The sequence below is a fragment of the Lepidochelys kempii genome, chromosome 1 (assembly GCF_965140265.1).
Source record: "Lepidochelys kempii isolate rLepKem1 chromosome 1, rLepKem1.hap2, whole genome shotgun sequence".
NCBI classification, from domain to species: domain Eukaryota; kingdom Metazoa; phylum Chordata; order Testudines; family Cheloniidae; genus Lepidochelys; species Lepidochelys kempii.
Window position 1 is genome coordinate 244,651,831 of NC_133256.1, and position 19,212 is coordinate 244,671,042.

The 19,212-nt window shown below is 40.0% G+C and overlaps 1 protein-coding gene across 1 annotated transcript in view; it reads right to left on the reverse strand.

The window, feature by feature from the left end:
* Positions 1–3,975: 3,975 nt before the first annotated feature.
* SYT10 (synaptotagmin 10) overlaps positions 3,976–19,212 on the reverse strand; it is a 50,593-nt gene continuing 35,356 nt past the window's right edge. The window contains exons 4-7 of the mRNA XM_073329970.1: positions 10,030–10,150; positions 8,659–8,830; positions 6,523–6,652; positions 3,976–4,047 (exon numbers count right to left, since the gene is read on the reverse strand). Coding sequence (XP_073186071.1) covers positions 3,976–4,047; positions 6,523–6,652; positions 8,659–8,830; positions 10,030–10,150 — 495 coding nt within the window. The remainder of the gene's footprint in view (positions 4,048–6,522; positions 6,653–8,658; positions 8,831–10,029; positions 10,151–19,212) is intronic.

Genomic DNA, 19,212 nt, shown 5'->3' on the forward strand with positions numbered 1-19,212 from the left:
TTTAGGGGCATCCAGAGCATAATTTTCAACAAACGTGGAAATTTTTGAGAAAAAAAAATCCATTTAGTCAAAAAAGCCATTTTGATGGAAAATGTGTAACCTGATGTATTTATGGGTTACTGCAGTCCCTGCCCTGCCACTCAATCTAGCAACAACTAGTAGCACAGAGATAGTGTATTTCCCTCTCCAGCTGCCTGCTGGAAGGGAAGGAAGTGGGAGTAATGCTGCTTCCTGAACCTCTGATGATCATGATACACTGGAGAAAGGTCAGAGGCTTTCTATGGCAGCTTCTTGAAGAAGGAAAATAATGGGTGTAGCCATCCTGCACCTATTGAGGAGGACTGAGAAGGGCTTTCATAGATTCTAAGGCCAGAAATCCTCTTGAGGCAGTACAGGGGAAAGTCAGTGTCAGATTACTGCTGCTTGAATACAAACCTGGTAGAGAAAAGGTTGTAGGAAAAAAGCGGCGAGGTGTTGGGAAGATGGAGGGGGAAGAGACAAGTCAGTGGAGTTTGGCAGATCTACAGTCCAGATTAAAGAGGGCGATGTGTGAACTGCATCAGCCCAGTTTCAGTGGCTATTTGTGAACATCTGCTTCTGTTTGTTTGCAGCCCCACTAGAAATCCAAACCTACCCTGGTTTTCAAGTTCCACTCAGACTTTTTGCATAGACCTACGGACAGCTTCATTGTTGTTCAAACAGTGTTTTATGGGTTTTTTTTTTAACTCATTAGTATGGTGGGGAAACACTTCATTATTTACCCAAGAGACCAGAGTGGCTCATAGGAGAAATTTGCATTTGGGCTTTTCCATTTTATAGTGTATTATTGTAAGTATATATAAGAGCTGAACAATTTTTTTGGAGCCACTTAATTCATCATGTAAATACAGTTCATATGGGTGGAGTTTGCTGTTCTGAAAGCATTACAAATTCTGTAGTACAAAAAAATTTCTTATGAAAAATAATTTCTGTGCCCAGCCAATTCAAGGTAAATTAAGGCTTTTAGAAATGTGAGTTTTTCGAATGGCCAGATGTTATTGGAATATATTTTACACAAACCACTTGCTAAGTTTGATTGTGTTTAAATCAAAATAATATTTATGATATTTCGAATATGCAAATATAGGTAATCAAAACATTTCTTCAATTTTTTTGCACCTTGTCTACAAATTAAGCACAATTATGTTTCTTAAAAGCTGGAAGGAAAAGTTATTTATTCATTCACTGAGACTTTCTTTGCTAAGTTTTCACTCTAAGTGAACTTTTATGACAAAGGTGTACACTTTTAACATGGTGGTCTTCAGAAAAAATGGTATCATCTAAGGCTCCTAATCCTGCAAGAAGCTACACACGTGCATAACTTGTGAGAAATCCCCTTGAAAGGAATGGAATTGCTCACATGGTAAATGAAGCACAGACTTAACTTTGCAGGATCAATACTCAAAGGATCAATGAAAAAATAAACCATTTTACATTACTTAAATACATCACTGATAAGGGCACAATAAGAAAAACAGTCTATAATCTACAGCTAGATTTTTTTTGAAAGTCGGATGCCTAAATTTAAGTATTTCAACTCATATGAGTAGGCACCTAATTAAGCAGCCTGGTTTTTCAGAGGGGCAGAGCACCCATAAATCAAGTTTGGAAACACAAGCCATTAGTAATAATTTTATGAACAAAAAAAAGAGCACAAACTGGATTATTATTCCTTTGGTTCTGGATAATAATTTAAATCCAAGAAAGAGATCATTTAAATATCTTGCCACTTATAATAAAACATACATGATATTAATAGAAAATGATGAAACAGTTATAAACAAGATATTGTTCATTAGTGAACACTAATGCTACATTTGATTGTGAACTTGTTAGCTTTTTTTGGATATTAGATGCAAAAAAGTGCAAAGAATATGCAGTCAACTGTTACAGTACCACATTACAAAATAGTAACTTTTGGGGCACAAAACCCCATTTCCTATAATACTTTATATTAAGATAAATGTATACTCAAAATAGTTTTTGAATCTCGAGATATATAAGTATGTCTCTATATCAGCCTTGCAAAACTATCACGAAAATTTACCAGCCCAGGCACAAAATCTCATGATGATGATGGTGATGAAAACCAAATTACAGTTTACTCTCCTATTTAAAAAATTTACATGCCCAAGGCAAGTGGATGAGTAAAACTTTGCAAGGCTGTATGTATATATATTTATTTATTAAAATATAATCTTGAGGGTTAAAATACCATGGGACAAGAGGACCAAATCTCTAGAAGGAAACAGTTTCTATAGGATTCAGCAAAGGTGGCTTGCAACGAATTTTTTCAACCGTTGGTCCCTTTTTTTGTTTTTGTTTACAGTAATATAGAAAGATGGCCTATGTGTTTGTGTATGTAATTATTTTATGCTTGGTTTTACTAGAACATCAAGACTAACTTTCTGTGGTTTTTCTGGAGGAAATAATAGACATCTCAGAGCATGTTTACTGGGAGCTATCACACCCTAATTAAAAAGCTGGAGGTGATGGATTTTTATAAATAAATTATTTTTCCAAAATGTTAGTCACTGAAATAAATAGGTATTAACAGAGCCAACCAAACCCAAAAGATTTTTTTAAGTCTGAGTAAAAATCCCCTCCTCTCAGTTTTCATTCTCTTGACTTCTGTCATGTCAGAATTTGGTAGTTCTCCCAACATTACAGAGTTTTTCTGCATAAACAGGACATACATTTCTAATTTTAAGCTGTTTTGGGATTTGTTTTTAAACTGAAACCTTTCTGGCTTTCTTTATATGTCAAAAAGAAACAAGCAAACAAACAAACAGAAAAAAAGGAACAACCCTAATTAATTTTCCTATTGTAGCTCATCTTTAAAAGTCCAGGGCCCAGTCCTGCAGCCTTTTCTCTGTTCTTACTCAGTACAAATTCTCTCACTGAGCTAAATTGGAGTTTTACTGAGACTTGGATCAATACTGCAAAGTAACGTGCTAGTATTTGTTCAGTTTTTTTAACCAACTAGCTTTAACTGATGCTCAGTTTGTATTTTTTTCCTTGAATATTCTTGAGTTTACTAGTAGGAATGTTCTATGAGTTAGTAACATTTAAGTTTCTACCTCACTATATTGACAGAAGGCAAATTTCAAATTCATAATCCCAAGTATTTTCACTGGACGCCTGATTCTAAGAAAAACACTTATCCAGTCCTATTAAATTCATAGGAACAGAACAGAACCAATCCCATGCGAACAAGGCATCCAGTCAAAATAGCTTGGATATCAAATACCACATAGTTGTCTCCATAATGTCAGTAGGATTGTTGTAAGGGTTCAACTGCATGCATTCATTTGCAGGATATGGTCCATAGGACCTGAACTAAAACCAAATGAATTCAATAGGATCCTTTCCATTGACTTCAGTGGGTTCTGGTGCGGGCCCATGGTGAGCAAAGTAACATTCAAGACAATCATAGAGAAACTGGACATTATGTTGTTAGAATTGTTTTTTCCTAGTACATCAAAATCTGTAAACGTTTTCTTTAATGGTCATATACGGTTTAGTGCAAAATTTATAATTTATAGGCAAGTTACAAAATAAGTGCGGTATATGACAATTTTGCTACTTTAAAAGGAATAGCATCATAAACTCCATTTATTTTCAAGTGCTAGTATATATGTATTTGTTTTTTTCTGATTTCCTTCCATCTGCAAAGAAACAGGTTGTATCAAAACAATACTTTATGACAGAGAGAAAAAGGAATATCTTTGCATAAGGAAGGAGTATTTTGGCTCAAGTGAAATTCATTCTTAAGAAATTATTAGGAACTCTAATATAAGACTTAGAACAGGAAGAAAATCTATTTTAATACAAAAATATGGATACAGTTCATCTCAGGAAGCCAAACCTTTTGTTAATGTAGGTGTGATGGACATGGAGCTTGGACACTGGATGTGATGAATCCGTTCTCGTGCCCTAGGGTGTAGGTGGTGGTTTTGGTGATGAACAAGACCCCTGGCTATCAAAACTGGTTGCCTGGCCAGGTAACTGAAAGAAAAGTTTTAGTTTTACAATCATCATCAGGTCTCTCCACTCATCATGGTTATTTCTGAGGATGAGAGAGTCATAAGGACCCTCTCCAAAAGATGGAGCTGAATTGTACCTCCAAATGAAAAAGACATTTTTAGAAAATGAAAACTTAATCTGAAGTAATTTTTATGCCTCAGTACACCCCTCCTGGAGAATTAACCATGGTAAGGAAACTCTTTTGGGGGGACCTCATAAGGACCCTCCCTGAATCATTCCATTTGGGTGTGGTTTGCTTCACCATCTACTGAGTTCTGTCTCCAAACCGTGCATATATGCTGGAGAATCCAGGAGGAGGCCAGGAACCTCTGTGCAGTGCCCTCTGAACTGTTCTGGCTCCAGCTTCCTCTCTCTCACACATTCCCTGAGAGTGTAGCTCCGGCAGACACTCCCCAGCTGCCACCGCCCTGGACGCTTCTTTAAGGGTGGTTCCCCACAGTAGAGGGAGCCATGAAATAGTCAGTGCTGCCTCAGGTTGTATCAGCTCTCAACTGGGTTATCTGCAAGGCTTGATTGAAGAGAAGGGGTGAACAACATTTGTCCCCCTGACCCTAATCCTAGCCTGCTCCCTAATGAACCCAGTCTGCACCTTCCCAGCCCGAAAGCCATGACTCCAATGGGTGTTATGGATCTGGAAGGATGTTGTCCTAAGACACTGAAGGGGATCTTCTCAAAGTTCACAGTTACACACAGAATTTTCCCTGCCTTAGGAGTAGAGGGTTCAAATAAGTGACTGTTTTAGCATTGCTGTATGTGGTGTGACAAAGCTCTGTCCTTGCCTCTATGGGTCCTGCATTTCCTGGCGGATTTCGCTAGCCTCAGAGGCTCACTGGGTCACAGTCTACAGAGACAAGGGTCACAGTCTACTGAGCCATTTTCATCATAAGCCAGCAAGGGAGGTGAGGAGAAGTTATCCTTCCTTGCACAGTCTCTGTTGTCTCCCAGTCTCAGTGATTAATCAGGGGGCAAAGGTGGGGGGGAGCCCGGGCCCACCCTCTACTCCGGGCTCCAGCCCAGGGACCCTAATAGTATCAGCTATGGTAGCTGACCTTTTAGAAACATGACATGTACAATTCCCTGGGCTACTTCCCCCACAGCAGCCCTCACTTCCTCAAGCTCCACTTCACCCTTACCTCAGGGCCTCCTTCCTTGTGCCTGATACAGTGTGTACTACTCAGTCTCTCCAACAGAGCAACTTCCTCCCACAGCTCCTGACATGCACACTCACCTGACTGACTGGGAGGCTTTTAACTAGTTTCAGCCAGTCCCTGATTGGCTTCAGGTGTCCCAATCAACCTAGCATTCTCCCTGCCTTCTGGAAAGTTCTTAATTGGCCCCAGGTGTCTTAATTGACCTGGAGCAGCTGCCTTTTCACTTATCCTGGTACAAGGGATTTGTTTAGCTTGGAGCTAATATATCTATCTCCCACTACTTTTCTATAGCCATCTGGCCTTGCCCCGTCACAGTGGCTACTGGTGTGTAGCCTCAACTCAGCCTACTTAATGGAGAAATCTAAACTCAATATTTTAGTGACACAACTCTCTTTAATGCTAATGATTTCAGATAAGAAAATGATTGCCCTTGAAATATTTACATTTACTACTCCAAAGTAATTAAAAAAAAGGAGTTCTTTTGGCACCTTAGAGACTAAGAAATTTATCTGAGCATCCGATGAAGTGATCTGTAGCTCACGAAAGCTTATGCTCAAATAAATTTGCTAGTCTCTAAGGTGCCACAAGTACTCCTTTTCTTTTTGCGGATACAGACTAACATGGATGCTACTCTGAAACAAGTAATTTTAAGCAACCCTTGGTAATCTTAAAATAAACACTAGGTAGCTGCTAAGAAGATTTGAAAGAACTTTATATCAAAACCTTGAGAGCAGAGCAAGGCAACTTCTGAAGTGACACTTTCAGATCAAAATTAAAGCCCTAAATCAGAACCTCACTGATTAAAATAACAGCATAAATCAACAAAATCATTCTTTAGACGTGAACTGAGTCATAGATTTCTTTTGACTGTCCACTATTTAGAGAAAATTCAATCCATAAACATAAGAAACTTCCTATTCAAGTGGAGTGCAGGAAGGTTTAGGAAGCGAAATGCATCCCTGAAGCCCAGGGTCAATTTCTGACCCCTGGCCTGCCCCAAAGTGGATCTCCATACCAGCCTTTTCAGGGCAGGGCAAGGTGCTTTTCTGCAGTATGTAAGGTATGCACAGGCATCCCCGCTTGGCCATTCAACCCTCTCTCCCCCTTCACACACAACTCTCATGCAAGATTTAAGTGGTGTGGAGGATCTTCCACAAGCTCCTCACATGGGGAGTGGTACCCACACCTTAGTGACTGTCATGATTCTCAGAGGCTCATGGAAATGAGTTATTAAATGCAGAGAGATGTAGCAACAAGTTGGCTATAGAGATATTCTACTTCTTACCTCTACCAATGGATGCCAATGAGTAATAGGTTTACGGGGGTAAGCCAGCATTTCATTCCAGTGATCTCTTCCAAGTCCTTCAGCATCAAGTCCTGTCCTACACACCCCGATCACCTCATTGTGTCCTACTCTGAGGATTACAGAAGGGCAGAGAAAGCTTTTCGTAATGCAGATAGATTTATTAACATCTTTGAACCATAATGCAGTTTGATTGGTTTAGCACAAAATGTTTTTGAAGAGGCCCAAAGTGTGCACATTATTGTTATTAATCATATTTATTACAGGATGACTGAAAAATCCCAGTCAGGTTTGGGGCACCATTTTGTTAGGAGCTATAAAATCACAGATGAAGAAATTGGCCCTGCCCTGGAAAGCTTACAGTTAGAGCCCTGCAAATCTGTGGATATCCACTTTAAATCCACAAATATCTGCGGATGCGGATAACCACGGACCATGTTCGCAGATTGGATGCAGATACAAATTTGGTATCTGTGCAGGGATCTACTTACAATCCAAAAGAACAGGCAAAGAGTTGGAGACAGGGATAACATACAAATAAATGACCATGGTTTTGAGTATGCAGTGTTGCGGCTGTGTTGGTCCCAGGATATTAAAGAGACAAGGTGGGTGAGGTAATATCTTTTATTGGATCAACAACTTCTTGGTGAGAGAGACAAGCTTTTTGAGAGTTTACACAGAGCTTTGCTTCGGGTCTGGGAAACTTACTTATTGTCACAGCTATTTCTGTATTGGAGCAGGTTCTCTCGGGGTATTTGAGTGGCCCATTCCATAAGATGATCTACTTCTCTGGTGGAGTGTCCTTGTTTGATGAAGGTGGTTAAGTGTGTTAAGCTGTGTGTCCCAAACTTTCTCCTTAGAGCATATTCTATGGTATTTGAGTACCTGGCTGTAGCTAACAGATTTCTTGATGTATTTGGGGTGGTTACCGAACCTATAAAGGTAAGCATCGTGATCCATGGATTTCTTGTATATAGTTGTCTGTAGGTTTTGAGTGTCACAGGTTAGTTAGTTACATGTTTTGCTGTTGTGTTTTAAATTGTGGGGAGAGGGATGATGATGAGTAGGAATTGGAGGAATGAGGTCCATCCAGGATCCAAGAGTAACTGCTGATCTTAAGGTATATTTTTCATCTTTAGTCTGTCAGAATAATTAGAACCTCAGGTACAGAAACATAAAAGGTAGATCTATGCTTCTTATCAAGGCATTCAGGGGTGTAACCATGACTGGCAAAAATCTTAACACCAGCTAAATGCTTAATAGTGCTGACTCTAACATTGATCTATTGTGTGACCTTGATCAAGTCACTTTCTCTCTCTTTCTCATTTCTTCCCTCTGCAAACAGGCAGTGATACTTATCTTCCCCTATGACAAAGCCTTTAATTCTGAATGTCTCTGGAACTCATGAGTAATAGTAGGTGTGAGTGAAGTAGGCTCTGCCCAAGCACTATTCTGTCAATCCATTTCTAACATAACTTGCAACCCCCAGGCTATTTTACTCATAGGGATGACGTTGTCCCCTTTGTGCTAGGAAACTGGGAAAGGATGGGAGGGGATGGAGCTCTGCCCTTATCAGAACATAAGTGGGCGATGCAGTTGTGGGGTATTTCCCTCCTCTATATGGAGACAGGAAGTAGGCAGGGCCAGGGTAATTGACCTGAAGTAATGAGTCCCCTGGTTGAATTATCTGTAAGAATTTAACCCAGGGTCTATAGAGCTAAAATATTTTCTACTGATTGAGCTAAAGGAATAACTCCATTCGCTGAAAGTTTTACAGACTTACAAACCCTTACACGGTCTAGCCACAGAGTCGCGGGGGGCGGGGGGAAGAGGGGAACGGAACGGACAAAGACTCACACTGTTAATGTGGGTTACATTTACATGACAATTTCCAGTCATGTTTAATTTTCTTCATACCATCATTAATGACACTGATAAACAGAAGTAAACACTGAAAGGTATGGTAGCTTTGAATCCTCCAGGAGAGGATTCAAAAGTGTTATTTTACTGACAGTGGATTTACTTAAAACACGAGGCAGTTAAAATAATAAATCAATTGCTATAATGAGGAAACCACTTGCTGAAGATTAATATTTTCAGGGGACAAATTGCACTTACCGATCATAGTCCATCACAGCAATGGAGAGGCTGACCTGGTCCACATTCTCTGGAGGGATATCGAAGATGATGGCCTCATTATAAATTGGATTAAGTGTGTTTTTCTTTGTAGTTGTTTTCCGCTTTTTCAGCCTTCGACCCTCACACATCAGTGAGACTTTGACATATGGATCTGAGTAACAGGAAGTCATTTTCACACACTGGTCTCAATGCAGTTGAAATGTAAAGCAAAAGAGCAGCACATTCTTAGCAAGTGAACATTCAGGAAAACCTAAGTTGTATAGGTATTACTGACATAAGACAACCAGAGCTGTCTCTGCTGCAATTTCAATTTCCTGTCTACTCAAAAGAAGGTTCAAGCAGATAGAATAGATACACCCACCTCTACCTCACACTCAGCCAGTAGCTCTAATGTTGACCTCTCCACCTTAACCAGTTCTCCTGAAGTTTTCCTGTGATAACCATATTAGTTAAAAAATAAAAGGAGGAGATTTTCAAAAGTGCAGAGGGCAGTTAGATACCTAACTCCAATTGAAAGTGAATGGGAGTTGTGTGTCTTTGAAAATCTCTCCCCATGTTTTAATGCTTCATTTTCTTTTAATTATCTTCTGCTATTATTTTAGCAGGATAGATTAATCCCCATTGTCCTACCCCTCCAGAAAGCAAAGCAAAACTTAACTAAAAAACAAACAAACAAACAAACCCCAAAACTTTGTAGGTGAAAATCAAAGTACAATATAATGCCAACTGTATCAAAACTTTCCACTGGCTATAGAGATTTTTAATGCTCCACTAAAGGGGTGTCTTCTGAAGAGCATTTCCATTCTGAAAAGTGTCTTTGGTACAACAAGACTGTGGATTTACATGTTTGCCTCGCAGTGCTTTCTGTATCAAGTTTCAGTTTACAACTTTAAAACTAAAACAAAACAACAGTCCTGCAAACTCAGCCTGAACTCTAACAGCCAACCAGTGTTTTATCTTACTCAGCATCAAAATAATAAATGTTGGGATGGCCAAATTATACCCTCTCTTTCACCTGCATAATCCCATTGTCTTCAGTGAGTGCCCTCAGTGACTATTGCTTTCAATGGCTTTGCTTGGAATTGTTCGGAACTTTGTAAACAATTTCGTTGATCATGCAAAAGATTAAACAGAATCCTCATTTCACTCTTTCTGAGCCATGTTGTCTCTGCACAGCTAATAAAAAGAAAACGCAGGAAAAAAACAACCCCCATTTTTTCCACAAAACTGAGCAGATATGACTCAGCATATTCAAAATATACATATTTGTTGAGTAAGAAGTTGTTGTTTTAATATAGCTACTTTTCAGACCAGAACCCCACGTTGTTAAGTGAAAAGAAGAATACCCACCCGAAGCGCCAGTTACATCCATGGCTTTGAGATTTCTACATTTGATTACTGTTAACGTCATTCGCCCGGCAGTAGGTAAATAGCAAAGGGAAAACATGATTTCACCCAAATCTATGCTTTCCTAAAAAGGAGAAATATGGTTAGAATTTTGTGCATTATGCAAACAGTTCAAACAATCCAAAATTGTAGAATCATTCAAAAAATGAATGTGGAAACCTATTTTGCTGAAGATCCAATCTCATTTAGATGTGTTTATAAAGAGATTATAAATAAACTTTTCAAAAAAAAATTATTTGAAGTACAAAAAATAATTAGAAATGGAAGAATATTTTGGTGACTGGCTTTTGAGGTTCATATTGAGGATTTTAGTTCAGGAACAACCTCAGAACTCTGATGTTCCAGGCTGGTGGGACCAGAGGCATGTTGCATTCAGAGTGAGGAACAAGGAATGCTGAATGTAGGATCCTTGCATGCCATGGCTCCTTGGAAGTCATGGAGAGATACTAATGTCAGCTCCGGAAGGGACTTCGTGTTCTACCCTCCCAGCCAGGCAGTAAGGTGGTGAGGTATCAGCCTAATGTATATTCACATAAATTAAGCCCATTCCACAAATGTGTGAACAATTTGTGTGGATGTGAAAAATTTGCCTCATTTTGTGAGCATTTAGAGAGGTCATTGAACTTGTAAAAGTCATCAACATGAAGCTCTTTACCATTTCCTTCTTCTGTGTTCTATTGGTCAGACAGAAGGAAGGAAAGAGCAAAGTAGCATTCTCTACACTATCTTGTTCCTTCCTGGGTGCAACACAACCTTTAGGAAGGTGATGTACAAACCTGGGAAAGATGGACAAAGTCCAAATAGAAAAGGAGTACTTGTGGCACCTTAGAGACTAACCAATTTATTTGAGCATAAGCTTTCGTGAGCTACAGCTCACTTCATCGGATGCATACTGTGGAAAGTGTAGAAGATCTTTTTATCTATCAGAGGCTCGTTCACCTGCACATCCACCAATGTGATACATGCCATCATGTGCCAGCAATGCCCCTCTGCCATGTACATTGGTCAAACTGGACAATCTCTATGTAAAAGAATAAATGGACACAAATCAGATATCAAGAATTATAACATTCATAAACCAGTCGGAGAACACTTCAGTCTCTCTGGTCACGCAATTACAGACATGAAAGTTGCGATATTACAACAAAAAAACTTCAAAACCAGACTCCAGCGAGAGACTGTTGAATTGGAATTCATTTGCAAATTGGATACAATTAACTTAGGCTTGAATAGAGACTGGGAGTGGCTAAGTCATTATGCAAGGTAACCTATTTCCCCTTGTTTTTTCCTACCCCCCCTCCTGCCCCCAGACGTTCTTGTTAAACCCTGGATTTGTGCTGGAAATAGCCCATTTTGATTATCATACACATTGTAAGGAGAGTGATCACTTTAGATAAGCTATTACCAACAGAAGAGGTGTGTGGGGGGGGGGGGGTAGGAGGGGAGAAAACCTGGATTTGTGCTGGAAATGACCCAACTTGATTATCATACACACTGTAAGGAGAGTGATCACTTTAGATAAGCTATTACCAGCAGGAGAGTGGGGTGGGGGGAGGTATTTTTTCATGCTTTGTGTGTATAAAAAGATCTTCTACACTTTCCACAGTATGCATCTGATGAAGTGAGCTGTAGCTCACGAAAGCTTATGCTCAAATAAATTGGTTAGTCTCTAAGGTGCCACAATTTCTTTTTGCGAATACAGACTAACATGGCTGTTACTCTGAAAAAAGTCCAAATAAAATTTCTTCCTATGGAACTTACTCATCACATTACATAGAGATATTATTTACATACAGGAGAGAGACACTGGCCAGAGATGGAACAAGGAAATAAACTGGCCCTGTTGCATAAATATGAAGCTTGAGAACTGAAGGATAAAAAAAAGAGATATGAATTATGGAGCCTTTCTCCCACGCATGTGTACAGTAATTTCCCTACAAACCAAATATATTTGACAGCAGATATGGTAGATATTGTTCAGGTATGTTTCTCCAGTGAAATCAACAAACAAACAAACTCTTTTTAAACCTTAAAAACACAAAAATGGACAAAAAGAAAGTTGTATAGTAAGAACTAAAGGCTCAATCCAAGACTAACAGAAAATAAGGGAGGTCTTTCCATTGACTTCAAAGAGTTTTGGCTCAGGCATCAATACCTATAGTTATATGGATAGTGAGAGATGTGCTGTAGATACTTAATCTTAATACATTTGAAGTTGGCTTATAAATATCATGTTACTGGGCCATTTATGGTCAAACAATTATGGTACGTGGAGGAGAACATGAAACATTTTACCATAATATGCCGGATTAATAATGCCTGTGTAGAAGGTGATACACAGTATGTTGCTGATAATTATGGGCCAGATTGGGACTCTTCATTCACATTGGTGAGCAATTACTCTCATGAGTAGTTTCATTGACTTCAATGGGATTTAAATTTAAATATATGCTTAAGTACAGTCTTTTGCAAAGGTGGATGTAACCACGTCCTTCATTGCTTTTCTGAATCAGGGCCACTAATTGTAGCTCTAAATTTGAGAATGTAGGTTTCAGAATAGCTTTAAATTATTTCTTGTACTATTAATAAATACAAATAACTGACTGCCCATGTGTGTGAAAAAGCAAAAAATAGCATATAACTTAAAAATTGGATGGTGCCTGCCTGCGAGTCCCAGTGATAATTCAACCTGGTGACGAACAAAAAATGCTCTTGACCATGCTTGTAGTTGTTTTCTTTACTTCACAGTGACTCAACAGACTTTCTGAGCTTCAGAGTAACCCATAGACATAGTGACAATCTTGGAAGCTTATTTAGATTGAATTTTGTGCAGGTCATCTTATATCCCACTCACATATGAAATATGTTTTAGAGTAACAGCCGTGTTAGTCTGTATTCGCAAAAGAAAAGGAGTACTTGTGGCACTTTAGAGACTAACCAATTTATTTGAGCATAAGCTTTCGTGAGCTACAGCTCACTTCATCAGATGCATACTGTGGAAAATACAGAAGATGTTTTTATACGCACAGACCATGAAAAAATGGGTGTTTATCAAAACCTTTTGTAGTGATAAACACCCATTTTTTCATGGTCTGTGTGTATAAAAACATCTTCCGTATTTTCCACAGTATGCATCCGATGAAGTGAGCTGTAGCTCATGAAAGCTTATGCTCAAATAAATTGGTTAGTCTCTAAAGTGCCACAAGTACTCCTTTTCTTTTTGCACATATAAAATAGTTTCCTTGGGGTTTTGTTTTGAAAATTAATAGGTTAATAGGCATGTGCCTATGTAATTTTCATTGCTTGGCAAAGGTTCCAAATATTTCAAAATGACTTTTGCTCACATTCAGTCCACATCAGATGGAATTGACCACTTCACCTCTTCTCATACCTCTTATTTTGTGACACATTACTTTCAATTTTATAAATTACAATGCATTAAAAACACTTCTGGAAAATATGAATAAAACATAAACAAATGAAAAGAGACATTTTTCCACCCATTCACAAAAGGAGTGAAACGCCTTAAATTACCTTTAACAGTTTTGTCATATCTGCATGTTTATTCTAATACAGCCCTTTCAGTTATTAGTACTAATTTACGTACATGGGGCCAGATTATGACCCATGTATTTGTATGCAGAAGGTCCTCTCTTTGCATGGATCCCACCCCATTACACATGGAAAGAGAGTGTAACTACCTTCATACCACCATCTCTTCCATGTCCCCTGCCCCCGCAACAAATACACTACAGATGCTTCTTAACATAGTCTAAGGTCCATGCTGGGGGAGGGGATAGAGATGGACTGGCCCAGGTAAGGGAGTGGGCTGGCCAGAGGAAAGACAAGTGGGACACACATCATCCTTCCATTTAGTCCTGTGGCTATTAAGAGAAAGAGCTAACATAGCCCAGGTGGTATGATCATTCCTAAATAGCCTTTAAGACCCATGACCACCTGGCTTACCTGAGGGCTACCACAGCCAAGGGGATGCCTTGGCAGAGTCTCTCTTTGGCTTTATCATGCATGTTAAAGTTTACAGCTATGATTTGTGATCTTAAATGGGAGTTTCTTTTTTAAATTAGATTTCCAAACACTTCTAATGGAAACAAATGAAACCACAGTTCCCAGAATACTCACGTAACCCAAAGTGTCGGAACGTTTGTATCATTCATTTTTTGTTAATGGCTATTTGTTTACTAAGCATGATCAGGGTGCTCAGCACCATACCAAAAGTACAAATCAGACACAGATTGTTCCTGAAGTGCTTGTACAATTACAGCTGGGCAAAAATTAATGAAAGAAATTGCAAATGTTTTTCAAAATTTTAATGAAAAGTTGTAAGCAAAATTTCAAATTTACTAAAGGAGTTGACCACTCCATAAGCTAGTTGTAAAAACAGCAAAATATGTGGGGGGGAAACTTTCAAAAAATAAAAATCACAACATATTTTTTGGACTTTTCAAAATTGAGAATGTTTCCCCCTGCAGTTCTACTTACAATCTAAAACCCAAGCAAATATGGGGCAGGAAGATCCAGAGGATGATGGTTACTTAGATCTTTTAAAAACATTTCTTACAAATATCATAATTCAAGTGAGAGTGACATATTATGACTTTGTGATGTCTAATCTTTGGTTTAGTAGGCGATTGCTAGAATTATTCATGCATTAAAAAGCTGTCATTGAAAGTGCGTGGAGATGTAAGTGATATTGTAATGCAAGGGTGAGGGTGATATAGAATTATAGCACAAATTATGTTATATTTGGGATGGACACATTGTGCCCAATTCTTCCCTCAGAAAGCCAGATGTGGGGGTAATTTGTTATATTTGAATGGTAAGTTCTCATTGTACAGACTTGCAAATTCTTAGGATAGTTACTATGTCTTCCTCTCTGCATTCTGCAGTGCTTAATAAATAATAAATAAATAATAATTCATGGCTCTGGATCATCCCTTTTTCATCCATTTAAATATTCCATATACAATGTAGATGGAAAATGACCTTGAAAAATTACTATCCAAACACCCAGTATTTAACAATATGTTGGACATTGAAGGGAGTATGCAGGTTACCTTGAATATAAAGGAAAACATTATTTCTAAATTTCCAAAGTCTTCTCTGTTCCACATACTATTACATATATCACAGAAGGAAAACTGAGTCATCTGGGAAGCATGGATATCACAGGAAAAGTAGGCTATTTGGAATGGCCTACACCAGTTGTAGGAGTCTTATTCCATTGCAGTCCATTTATATGGTGACTGTCTAAAGTGACCATCAGTTAGGAATAGATTGCAGCTACTTTCAGCTATAGTACAGTAGATCTCTGTTCACCCAAGCCTCCATTAGCCAGCTTTCCATATTAAGTGAACAACCAGCACACACCCTGAATGGTTGCTGATGAAACAACTCCGTGATTGTGCAATGAAAAAGAGAACCTTTCATTTAAAACAACGCAAACTGTTCAATTTTTTCCAGCCATGATGAACATGAGTGCTGCTGTAACTACAGCTGTGCTGTATACAGTATTGTATTTTAATGTGGTACTTTATGCATATTATATATTCTTATTGTTGTTAGTTGTTACCATTGGTATTGCTGTTTGTTGCAGCTTAAAACGCTAATTTCTGCATTTTTAAAAACTGGTACTGGTTACGAGAAGTAACGTTTCGTGTATGCTGTAAATAAAGAAGAGCGCTATGTTTTAATGCTTTTCCGGGAGGGGGTCAGCTAGTTTAAAAGAAACTCTGCATCTTTAAACTAATGGATAGAAAGCTCTTAGCCCATTCTCCTGATTGTGCAAATTTTGGATTATCTGATCTGACCTTGGTCCCAATTAGGTCAGATGAATGGGGTTCTGCTGTGTGATAACTGCTCAGGTGATTTCACCCATTACATTGACATTTGTGCTCTGATGGCTGCACTGCTGGCCTATTGTAGAGCGAGTGTGCTTTAGAATCTTACTACTAGTAAATCTATTTTTTTTATTAAGCGTGTGCACAGTCATCTCGCCAAGTGATGGCATCTTCAGTGGCCTGATGCAGTTCTTCTAGGCCACCGCTGAACCTAATCAGCAGGCATTCGTCGACAATGTGCGTCATCGTCTGTGTTTCTCCACAGCTGCACAAAGGGCTGTCACGAAGGCCCCAGTGATACTGGTTGGCTGCACAGAGACCTTGTCCGGTCCAGAACCTGTTCAACAGGGACCATTGGTGATGGGGCAGGTCAAAACCAGGCGGGAAAATTGTGGGGTTGGCAACGAGGGACTGGTTGGGGATTATAACAGATATCCATTCCTCTTGCCAGAGTGTTTCTGCCCTAACATCCTGGTGTGGAAGATGAGATCATAATGTGCGACGTGATGGCAAACGTGCAGCTGGTGGTTTAAAAAGGTTAATGTGCAGTGGCAGGCTTGAGTTGGCGCATACTTTCTCCAGTAACTTGCTAGTGGCAACCTCTCGTCCAATATGAGGAGGAGCAATATTGCCCAGAACTGGGAGCCATGGGAGTGGAGTTGGATACAGGGTGTCAGAGGTGATACGCATGTTGGCATGTAACTACTTATCCACCAGTTTGGTGTGTGACGATCGGCTCCATACTGGTGCACAATACTCCACCACCAAATAAGAGGTGGCAAGAGGTGATGTCCGCAGAGGTGGGGCACGAGCACCCCATGACGAACCTGGCAGTTTGCTAAGAAGATTTATTTACTAAATAAATTAGTAAATCAGGCCCAAATGCTCTGTCCAATGTCTGGGGCAGTGCGGGGGGGGAGGGGGGGGAGGATATTTCCATCCAGGGTGCAGAGTGGCTGAAGAGCAGCTCCACAGAGGTTACTATGGCCCAGTGAGCCCTTTCATGGGACTTCCCGATCTCCACAGGCTGAAGGCTGTGTTTATGCCTAGAAGCAAGGCTCTATACCCTTGCATTGTCTACACATATATCCTCCAGAGTAGCTGCTGAACTGCATCCATGGAGCAGGAGGCTGGAGTTACCCTTAAATTATTAAATAATATATAGTATAATCAGTCTACCTGAGGGAAACTTATTGCCCTATGTCTTGTGACAACAAATGAGTTCTGAATAGACTGGAATAGATACCATCCCAAAGTATCTAATCTCATCTATGCCATTTATAATGTGTCCATCACTGAAGAATCAAGGTATCAGAATTGAAATGAATGTTTCACTGAGATAATCTGTAGATTCCATCTCAAGGTCCTCTGTCACTGGAGACTGATACCATAGTGGTGTCCAGAGAGAACTGGTATGCACAGATTGCCACGAATGACTTGGAATTCTCTTGCTCTCTGGGTTCAGTATAAGCCATTTCCATATGGTTTGGAACAGTCTCCTGATTTTCTATTTTTAATTTAATTGTGGTGGCACTGATATCTATGTGAGAGGCGTATTTTTGGTAAGTGTGGAATGGAGGTTACTAGTATTTTTGTTCTGTTCTTCTTTTATAGATCTGTTACGGCATGTGGTCCTGTTTCATATTTGTATTAATTATGTATATTTTGCTAAGATATCCAGTAGCATATGGGAACAAAAAATTAAAATGTATGATTATAATATATATGCTGGGAAGTGATTCATATAGGTGAAATCCATCCTTGTGCAGAGGAGTAGCACAAAGCCTATGCACCTCCTATTTTGAGGGCTTGAATAGTGCATATGTAAATGACACTAGCAAAGATAGAGTTTTTGTCCCCCTTTAGAAGCTGATACGCTACAGCTCTCAGCTACTAGTCAGGGTTCTTTAGCTCAAGCAGCGGAGGTTCATACTTTTAGTGCTGAAAGTCCCATGTTCAAACCCAGCTAATGGACCAAGCAAGGATGTATACGTACACACACAGAGAGACTACCATGAGATGTGGGTCTACATAGCTCCATCTACACTTGCAACTGTACACAGTTACATGTGTACTGTTATGCCATAACCCCCTTATTGTCCACATCTGAAGCTCTAAAACATGTCCCTGAAAGAGAGTAAAAAGCAAGAAAGCTAGTACACCAGAGGGGTGTGGGTAAGTGCATGCCTCTGCTGGGGCATAACCTCATACTCATTCTACAGTGTAGTGGAGATGAGGGTTAGGGGTGTGTACGAGGTCACAAGTATCAATAGTCTTCCAGGGCCATCCCTGTATTGAACCTTTTGCTGCCTCACCCTTAGGCAAAGGTCCCTGACCACCCTTGGTCAGCAGTAGTAGTGACCTGAGAACCTCAGAAAAGTTTTCTGGGTGAACTCTATCGATCAGCACAGGCAATCATGGAGCACATTCCAAGAGCTGCTGCCTGGTCTCTGGAGCACACCTGATCAATGTGTGGTCAGAATATACCATTCTTTACAACTTCACCCAACAGGAGCACAGACCAGTACCTGGAGATTTTTCAGAGGCTGGAGGAAACAGGCGTTTACTGGACTCCATCCTACTGCCAGGAGCTCATGAAGCACCTCAGACTCCTGTACCAAGGGTGAAGGACAAAGAGTTGCTCAGGGATGGGGTACGGGGGATCTAGCTCATGCCCATGCTCTGATAAGCTGGACTAGATGCTCTTCAGGGCTGCAAGAACAGAGTCTGAAGTGACTAGTGACTTATGACCCCATCCTCAACCCCACTGGCTTCATCATACAATGGGACACCAATGACAGGCATTGGGGACGTTGGAGGAATTCCTGGAGGAAGCCCTGGAAGTCATGGAGGAGGAGGAGCATGTGATTCTGCCTCTACCTGTCAGGCCTGGTTGAGGAAGCCCTCCCTGAGGAGCCTGAAAAGGACCCAGAGACACTGCAGGAACCAGAACCCAAGGCTGGTAAGTTACAATACACCCCCACACTCCCTGGAAATATTCCCTCTTGCTCCAGTGATACGTGCCTGAAACAGCCCCTTGCCTCCAGCCCCCTGCTCCAACCTGATATGATCCCCAAGCCAGACACAGCTGTAAACCAATTATTTTATTGAAATTCCATACACCACTGCAAAGTATTTAGCAGAAACTATAAGAGATAATTAAAAAGCAGTCACTGTGAACCTGTGCCTGTGTCTTTCTTGGTCAGCACTGAGACTGATAGCCCTTTGGCTGTGCAGACTGGAAAGGAGGGAGGGAGAGAGGGAGTGG